The sequence below is a fragment of the Brachyistius frenatus genome, unplaced genomic scaffold (assembly GCF_029030835.1).
Source record: "Brachyistius frenatus isolate BFR_SWC_R1_liver_20210118 unplaced genomic scaffold, ASM2903083v1 Contig_11, whole genome shotgun sequence".
In the NCBI taxonomy this organism is placed as follows: domain Eukaryota; kingdom Metazoa; phylum Chordata; class Actinopteri; family Embiotocidae; genus Brachyistius; species Brachyistius frenatus.
The window spans coordinates 6,884,348-6,893,749 of NW_027210610.1; the positions used below are offsets into that span (position 1 = coordinate 6,884,348).

Sequence of the window (9,402 nt, forward strand, 5' to 3'; positions counted from 1 at the left end):
TTTATAGCTTTGAAGAAGAGAAGTGCTGTCTGTGCCGTATCACTAGAGCTGCAAAGCACACCTGAACATCCCCCTCTCAGATTATACAACAAAACACATGCACAGCCATCACTTATGTAAGCCACATTACTCGCACCTTTTAACAGAGGATGCAGCCCGTGATGCTCAGAGGAGGGGGATGTGGGGGGGAAGGGGGAGGGAGGGTTGAACTCACTCACTGTAATACAGACCAAGGTGGTGCAAATGAGACTGGCTTTGAAATGCAAATTGCTCATTGTGCGTCGGCTCAGAGCAGAAAATCCACAGTCAATGTTTCATGCATAACACATGATCCCGTTTCACAAAGACAATCCGGATATGCCAAAATGTTATTTTTATTTTATTGAAATGACAGGTGGCTGGTTTTTAAACGACATCTTGTGAATTTCAACAATTATTCCGTTACAAGGATAATGGCAAAGTAGTTAGTACAGGAGATACTCAGTTCAAGGCAAAAACTAAAAGTCAGCAGGCAAAACAATTCCACAAAAATAAGAAATGACACATTATGTGAACCAAGTGCCCTCTACTGGCAGCACAACATACACACCAGCAAAGGGCACCATGGAAGAAAATGTAAACAAAATATCTAGAAACAATGTCACGATTACATTTCTGCAGCCATACACGTATAATTATAGATTGTTTGCAAGATAAACCCAGGGAAACATGGACCACCAGTTTCCACAGCAGCACTCACAAAAGGCACATGATCCGTCTTTAGACTTCGGCTTTTCAGCACTGAGTGGAAGGCAACATCGTCTGTAAATGTTGAACCATGATTGGAAAAGTTACAAGCTGATTTGCATAGACTTGCAAGCAGAAGTTAAATTTTAGACACGATAAAGAAAAGACCAGATGCCTTTTTGCAGATACACATTTTCATTAAAAAATGATCTGAAATTTTATTTTTTTTATCAAGCATCAAATGTGCCTCACACAGCTTCGCAAATACTTACACAGTTGAAATGTTTGGTAATGAGGTCAACTTTGACTCACGGAAATAATGTATTTATAAAGCAATGTTCTAAATAACTCCTCATATATGTAGTATATATATATATATAAATATATATATATATTAGATAAATGACACACTGGCCTCATTAATTTAGTTTTTACTTTGTGGAACTAATTACAAACCGACGTAGACTTTAGGGGTTTATCAAACATTTGAATATTATTCTATGTTATAGATTTGCTGTAGTTATTACAGTAATATAGCTCTAATTAAATTTTACACATACTTTTCGCTTGCTTGGACTTCAGCTTTCACCAAAGAAAATAAAAAGGATATACTTCATCTTTTAAAATCAACTACAGTATTTACTATATTAGCAGAAATCATGTCAATATAGAGAATACAAAATAATATGGATTTACTGCATGCACCGGCGGTGATATAAGGTCCTATAACAATGCTTCAGTGTGGACATATATAATGTCCTCATGAGAGGTTATCTCCTTCTTTTTAGTCGCTACCGCCGCACAGCTTCAGCAGCAGCTTCTTGTAGTCGCCAGAGGTATCACCCTGAGAAACACATAAAAATGTATCACATAAAAAAGAAAAACAGAGACTGAACTTTAGCAAAGTCACATGGTGGTTAGAGGGACTTACTGAGATGTGAGTGTACAGTGATTTTCCGTAGGTCTTCAAATACTCCTGTCTGATGTCCAACATATCAACCTCAGAGCGGGACACCATGATGCGGATGAGGGTTGTGTCCTTGGTCCCGGCTCCCTGTCAACACATCACAAATGTGACACCTCAGTCACGTCTTCTGCCTCCACAGCATCAGAGCAAGAGTCGAGTGCCTTGTGGTAATTACAATGAAATGTGATGGTAAACAACAGCAGTACCTGCATGGCCTTGTGGAGCCTTTCTGCAAAGTAGGCGGGGGTGTTCTTGATGCATTTCACTAGACAACAGGAGCAGAGATTGATGTTAGTCAGAGTAACCACATGATTCAAGGAAACCAGACGAATGCTGCAATTTAGTTTTAATAATGAAATACAACAGATGTGGTAAAGACAATAAAAATAAAAAAAAAAGACTATCAGACATATTTGTATCATGTGGCTGTTTCTGCTAAACAGGTTAGGTAATTTGCACAATTTGTTGTTGTTTTTTTGTTTGTTTGTAGCATAGAAATGACAACTTCCACCATTTTTTGTTTGTGCACAAATTCACTCCAACTACATTTTCCTCATCAAAACATCTCTACATTTAGAATATAAAATGAATTTGAATGAATCACAAACTCTCGATATAAATATTCTGTTAAATTTCTGTAATTCTTGTAGGTGTGGCTTATTTTTAATAACTTAAATTCATTGCATTATTACAACCAAACAAATGACATATGCACATCTATACAACAGTTCATGGTTCATGGCCTGTGGGTGGCGCTACAGTAAACAGATGCGTTAAAATGTCCATAACTTTGGTTTGTGTTTATTCTAATAATAATTAAAAAAAAAAAAACTTAACATGATAGTCTGTCAATATTTAATCAATTTTAGGATATTTGAGACTCTTAGGAAACCCTTGCAAAACAAACTCAAACAATTACTTAAATATATACTCAAAGCTTCAGCATGTGTTTGAAAAGCCACTTCAGTTTGGTTGAGTTTGGGAAAGGAGAACCAAAAAAGACGTACCCACAGCCACCATGCCAGACTCCACATTGCCAGACATTTCCCTGCAGATACTCTTCACAATGTCCCTCCCACACATCTGCTGGTACTCCTGGAAGACTAATGAAGACAAGAATCACAGACAAGATGGTTACAATCCCAATATTTAAAAAAAAAACATAAAAAAAGCTTATGTAAAAAAATAAAATAAAAAAAAAACCCACAAGTTTCCAGTTTTAATATTGGGAAAACAAAGCAGATGTCTTCAAGGGATGGAGGAGAACAAAATAAACTTGTGGAATTGCAACGAGTTTTTTGATTACCCACCAGCCTGAAGGTGAGGCTTGCTGCGGGCACACAGGATGGCATTAAACTGAGACTCATCAGTTCCCACTTTATTTTCCCCAGCAGCATACAGTTTCTGAGGATGGAAGGACGGAGGAAGATGATCAGGTTTTCCTATCACTTTCGAAGAATGTTACAACTCTGAAAGAACTTTAAACACAGTACCTGAGCATCCTGTTTGGCCATTGAGATATCAACAGTCGGCCTTTCATCACGATTTCCCTGGATGGAATGATAGAAAGAGACGTGGTGTTAACACTAAAATAACATTATGTGGGCAGAGTACAGAGGCAGAGTCAAAACTTGACTTTACTTTCGATGAGCGAATATCATTTTTTGTGAGAGCTCACTGAAATGCAGAATCTACCTGACTGAGAGACACCAGGAGTCTCCGGAAGTGACCAGAGGTGTCGCTGGTGATGGCGTCCTCAAGGCTCTTTCCATACTCTGAAAGGAAGGCGGGGATTTTTTTAGGAAAATATATTTATTTGCATAATATTTGCATTTTGTTCAGACAACACGTTGTAAAAATCCGTCTTCCAAGTGCAAGTCAAAAGGTAGTTTCAATGCCTAAAAACAAATGACAACATTTCCACATGCTTTAACCTGTTATCACGTTTAAAAAAACAAAAGGACAAGTTGTAAAATAATAGGCAACATTTTTTAAGTTATGGTTCCACTGTTATTTTTGTGTGCCTTTTTTCCATATTAACCTGAATTTCAAAAACACACCAGACATTTAAATATGCCAACTTGGTCTCCGCAAAATTACAATGGTAATTTTTTTTTTTTTTAAGTTTTCAGATATTTTAACACACCAGACAACTAATTGATTAAAGGAGGAAATAAATGGTAGACTAACCAATATTTAAAATAGTCACAAGTTGCAGCCCAACATTGTTCAGTTTGTGTAGTCGGTATCTCAAATGATACACGACTTATACAGTTCTCTTTATTTTTGAGGGCGTTCAATTTTATTCAAATTAGAGAGAGAGAGAGAGAGAGAGAGAGAGAGAGAGAGAGAGAGAGAGAGAGAGAGCGCAAATTAAAAGTTGAAATGTCAAGATCAGAACTCACCGGCTTTGTAGATCCTGGTGATTTCAATAATTTCTGCATTGGACCGGGATGACAAAATCTCAATGAGACAAGCTTCATCAGTTCCAGCACCCTGAAAAACAAAACAAAATAAAACAAAAGAAAAGAAAAGAAAAGAAAAGAAAAGAAAAGAAAAGAAAAGAAAAGAAAAGAAAAGAAAAAGCTTTAAGCTTGCTTTCTAAAACACATGAACCTTCACGGGTTCTCAGTTTTGTCTGGCATTCATTTGCCCATATTTCCCTTACATGGCAAGTGATACACTGTGGTTTGGGAAACATAACCAAAATTGAAGCTTTTGCTGAGACAACATCAAACCTTTATAGCCTCTCTGAGTTCAGACGCATCAAAGTACGATGGGCTCTTCACCATGGCCAGAACCAGTTTCTCAAAGTTTCCAGTGAGCTCAGACTTCAGATCATGGGCTAAATCCTAAGAGGAAAAACAAAAAGAGAGCAACTGAGATATAACTGCCACATGGCCGGCAATGAAAAGCCATTTCAACTGTAGAAAACAAAAAAGGCCTATTTGATCAACGTACCTTCCCATAAGTGGTTTTGTAGGCTGCTACCATTGGAACCCTCTGCTTGCTCGTGCGACTTCCCAGAAGTTCAACAATGGCATTTTCATCAGTGCCTGTTTAAGATATTCTGTTTTTAAAATCAATTTATGATGTGTAAAAAGGGAATGGGCATATGAACTGCTAACGGATGTGGAATGACAAGACGATGCGTTCAGCACACTCGGATGATATTTACTGACCAAAACCCTTCATGGCCTTTCGAAGAACTTCAACATCCCTCAGTGGATCAGCGCCTGGAAAATCTTTGATAGAACCCCTGTACCCTTTCTGTAAATAATAATAATAATAAAAAAGAAGATATGAAAGTATTAAAAGATAAAATACCATGGAGTTACAACGGTGTTTTTAGCCATGTGTGCGTTGTTCCGTCATCTAAGGGAAATCCTAGTATGAAGACGAGTGTAGTGTATCTTACAGGAATGGCAGGTGCCTGTGGGTTGGATGGAGCTCCACTTCCATATACAGGCATCGAGGGGTTAGTCGCAGGGGCTCCGGGGTAACTTGGCATGGCTTGGCCTGGGGCGGGGCCCCCTGGGTATCCCTGCTGAGCTCCTCCGGGCTGCAAACAAAGGACAGCTGTGAGAGCTAAGTGGCACACCCCATATAGAACAAATAGGGTTCAAATAGAGCTGGTGAAGATTACGCGATTTAAGCAAGCAGGAGATTTGGCCTAAGTTGGTCCATATGTTATTAATGAGTTGGCACTTCAGAGGTAAAGAGTGAGACAATAATTTATTTACCGCTCCAAAGCCACCTGGTGCTGCACCCCAGCCTCCACCTGCACAAAAAATATTGACATAACACTTGAGATACAAATGATATAAAGAACAAATCTCTCTTTTCATGTTACACATGTAATCGGTTGCATTTATATATTTGTTTGTTGTATTCCTTGCAGCCTTACTTGATGGTGGCATGGAGGGATAGCCTCCGGCTCCTTGCTGTGGAGGGTATCCGCCTGCCTGAGGAGGGAAGCCTCCAGCTGGGGCAGGGTACCCACCGGCCTGGGCAGGGTAGCCCCCTGCTGCTGAAGGGTAACCTCCCGCTGCTGGAGGGTAGCCGCCCGCTGCTTGAGGGTAGCCGCCCGCTGCTGGAGGGTAGCCGCCAGCCTGAGGTGGGTATCCGCCTGCCTGTGGGGGGTAGCCGCCTGCTTGGGGTGGGTAGCCGCCTGCTTGGGGTGGGTAGCCGCCTGCTTGCGGTGGGTAGCCGCCTGCTTGGGGTGGGTAGCCGCCTGCTTGGGATGGGTAACCCCCTGCTTGGGGTGGGTATCCACCAGACTGAGGAGGGTATCCTGGGTAGCTCATCTTCAGAATCTGAAGGTGATATGTTGTGGACTGTGACTGTGGTGTACATTTCATCATCATACTGCCCTTTTTTAACAAATTAACTTTTTAGGACTTCAAGAACTTGTACTTTTGTCTGTGAAATTTATTATCCGAGTTTCTTATACATTATCCTGAATGAGCTCATCAAATCTAATACAGAGCAAAAGACACACACAAAAAAAATCCACAAACAATGAGAAACTGTTTGATCTTGCCTCACCACTTCCATTTGCCTATTTTCCTATCATATGATCATTATGGAAGAGTTTATTCATTATTTTTCTTCCCCTTTCTCCAGGAGGACAGGAAACCACCAGGGCGGTCATTGAATAATGCAAAACATGAAGAGCTTCCAAATTTTGTTCAGTTACCAATTTTTGATGACATCATTTATTGAAAGATCTGTTGTTTGAATTACAGAACTATTTAGGTTCCACTGTGTCATCCAATAACTAACTAAAACACTGATTACAGCTGCAGGCCCATCACGTGTAATGAGTCACAATATAGCAGACTGTGAATTCACTCTGTTTACATGCACACAAGAAACAAGGGACTGAGGCTTTTTGTAAAAGCACAGGGAGACTTTCATGCTCTGTGGGACAGGTTCTGCAGTAAGAGAGAGCACAGCGTTTCCATACAGGGCAATGCATCTGAACTCTACAAATAATCCACTGATTGATTGTGTAAACACAATTTACTAGGAGTTATTTACAACCAAACAAAGGCAGTTTAACTGTAGAAATCCAACACCCTTAGAGTTACTAATTCTAGTTATAGTAAGAGTTTAAATATAATTACTCTGAATTCAAAAACAGACCAAGAATGAGAACGCATTGGGTTATAAAGACATAAATATAGTACAGTAAAGTTGCAATATGTACAATTTCTAACTCCACCCCGTCTCGTAATACCACCCCGGCAAGAGGTGATAGTGGGTCAGTGTAGTGTCCAGTCTGCCCTCAGTCCAAAATGAGAGGAAGAACGAAGCAGCATATTCTAACCTCTTGCTGGAATACATGAAACAGTGAACGCAACAGTGGCTGAAACTCTTGGTAAAACCAACGCAAAACAAGAGCTAACCATGGTGTTGCTTTCCACCACTGGAGAAGGCTGATGACAGTTGCATATACTAATTGATTTAAAAAAAATATATATATATATATTTCAATAACAGTTGGAATATTGGAGAAACCATGTCCCGTCCCTAATTCCTGCCTGTAGACCTGTTAATGCTAACGATATGCACTGCTTGCTTATAAAAAAAAAAAAAAAAGGTAAATATTTGTACAATGTTACTGACAGAATAGCTGCATGTGACAAGCTCAAATAGCTCGTCATCGAGCCATCTACCAAAATTGAGGCAATTTTATGCAGCAAACAAATTAGGCGTGCTGACTGCTCAGTTCAAAACAGATCGTTAGATGCAGCTCGTGATAACACAAACAGTACCAACAAAATCCCCCAATCGGAATCAATACATAGCGACCGCAAAGTGGTAGTACAAGAAGGAACCGAGTTCTTGCATATACTGTACTGTATTGCACCATTAAAAGGGAACTTCCTTAAACGCTTTGACTCTCCCTGTCTCTCAAACTGGTGAGGCTTTTAAAGTGTTATCGTAAACGCCACCATTTCCACAGCAGGTGACCCTTGAAAGACGAGAAATGGGTGGAAATCAGATTATTTTTCTATCTGCCAGCACACACACACACACACAAGAAAAACAAACATCCCTCGAGAGATTAACCAACTGTCTTTACTTTTTTTTTTTTTTTTTTTTAACAGAAACGTAAACCTACGTTTACACCTCTTTGGTTAAGACTGCGACGAAGCGCACTAAAAAAGCAGCTGATCTGACAGAGCATCACAGGCCTGTGATTTTTTTTTTTTTTTTTTTCAACTCAGCGCTAAGCTTTCACCGTACTATCACAGTTATGGACAATAATAAAGATTAAAGAAGAGTCCACATACTAAAACAAAAATCGGATGTGACAGGTCACTCCTTTTATGTCAAAACGCTGAAACGGACCCTAAACGTTGCACAATACCTATCGCACGGAGTTTAGCATTTTAGCACCCAGCTAAAAACACGGGGAAAAGAAAAAAAAAGAAAAAAAGAAAAGATGACCATAAGTTAGATCCATACTTTTAGGGGGTATTAGAGAGCCGCGGTTACATAGTAAACCAAACGAAACGTGTGTCCGTCCCCTGCTGATGCGACGTTCAACAGCCCAACGCCGACAGTGTTGTGTAGCCAGGCGTGGCTAATTTACCACATTCCACAGTCACAAAAAATAAGCTTAACACGGGCTGTGTTCAAGTACTTCAGTCGGACTTCCCCGACTACGCAGTAGATTAACTATTTTTTTTTTTTTTTTTCTTTTCCGACATTACGTTGCAAAAGTAAAGATTAGAGTAACTTACTTATCAGATGCGGACGTGAGATTCAGGAAGAGGGAAGCGGAGTGAGCAGCAGGACGGAGGTGGGTGGGTCCTCAGCATTGTTTCCGTCCTGCTGCGGCAGCAGTAATAACCTCTGCTCGGGGAAGCTGCCCGCTGACTCGTCGGACTGTGTTGGACCCTTCACACTTTGGGGAACGCCGCAACATTTTCTCTTTAATCTAATAAACAACTAGATTTGTTGCCGGTGGTGATGTGACAAATAGCTTTTATTTATTGAGGGGAGGTGCGGGGGTGACTGGCTTTTTTTTTTTTTTTTTTTCCCCACAATACACGCTGGAAAAAGAATTACATGCAAAGCATTGTTCTGCATGAAATAGTCTTATTTCCATTACGTAGAATCAGAATCTGATTTATAACCGAGTAAGTTTTCTTGATGTATATATTGTATATATACATACATATATACATACATACATACATACATATATTGTGTGCATAACAATCAAAAACTAAAATAAGTATGACTAAAAAGTGAGAAAATTGCAACTTCCACATGACACAGATGGTTAATAAATAGGATTTTTCTGATTTCTTTGAATCAGACGATAATACTTCTTTCAAAACAAAAACAAAAAGGTGACTCCTATTGGGTGGGAAAGCCTGAGGCCTATCAGTTATAACATAACTTTATTTTGGTGCCAAAGTTCTCCCAGAAATAACGATAGCAGATGAGCGACAGTCAATCACACAATAAAATGAACCTCCAGCTGAGCCGTATAATAACCACCACTGTATACAAATTTAAAATGTGTTAACATGCGTCTGTTCAAAAATGAAAGGATTATTACATTACCCCTTTAAAACACTAGATGGCAGCAGTCGAGTTGTGGTCAAGACTAACACTAGGGGCCACATGTGGTCTGTTGATCTAATGGCCTTGTAATCTAATCAGTTTGCCCTAAAACCTGATTGTCA

General features: G+C 39.7%; 1 protein-coding gene across 2 annotated transcripts; it reads right to left on the minus strand.

Annotated features, from left to right (window-relative positions):
* Positions 1-1,120: 1,120 nt before the first annotated feature.
* LOC138617120 (annexin A4-like) lies at positions 1,121-8,553 on the minus strand. Of its 2 annotated transcripts, none has more exons than XM_069691845.1 (15): positions 8,449-8,553; positions 5,601-6,009; positions 5,437-5,474; positions 5,112-5,255; positions 4,876-4,963; positions 4,655-4,749; positions 4,432-4,545; positions 4,099-4,189; positions 3,389-3,468; positions 3,187-3,243; positions 3,004-3,097; positions 2,701-2,796; positions 1,900-1,958; positions 1,658-1,780; positions 1,121-1,570 (listed from the first exon to the last, which is right to left on the minus strand). In XM_069691845.1, the coding sequence occupies exons 2-15, from the start codon at positions 5,998-6,000 to the stop codon at positions 1,511-1,513; spliced, it is 1,539 nt and encodes a 512-aa protein (XP_069547946.1). In that variant the 5' UTR covers positions 6,001-6,009; positions 8,449-8,553; the 3' UTR covers positions 1,121-1,510. The 2 variants fall into 2 exon arrangements, with proteins under 2 accessions (XP_069547946.1, XP_069547947.1); XM_069691846.1 differs by lacking the exon at positions 8,449-8,553 and adding an exon at positions 8,171-8,215.
* Positions 8,554-9,402: the final 849 nt, after the last annotated feature.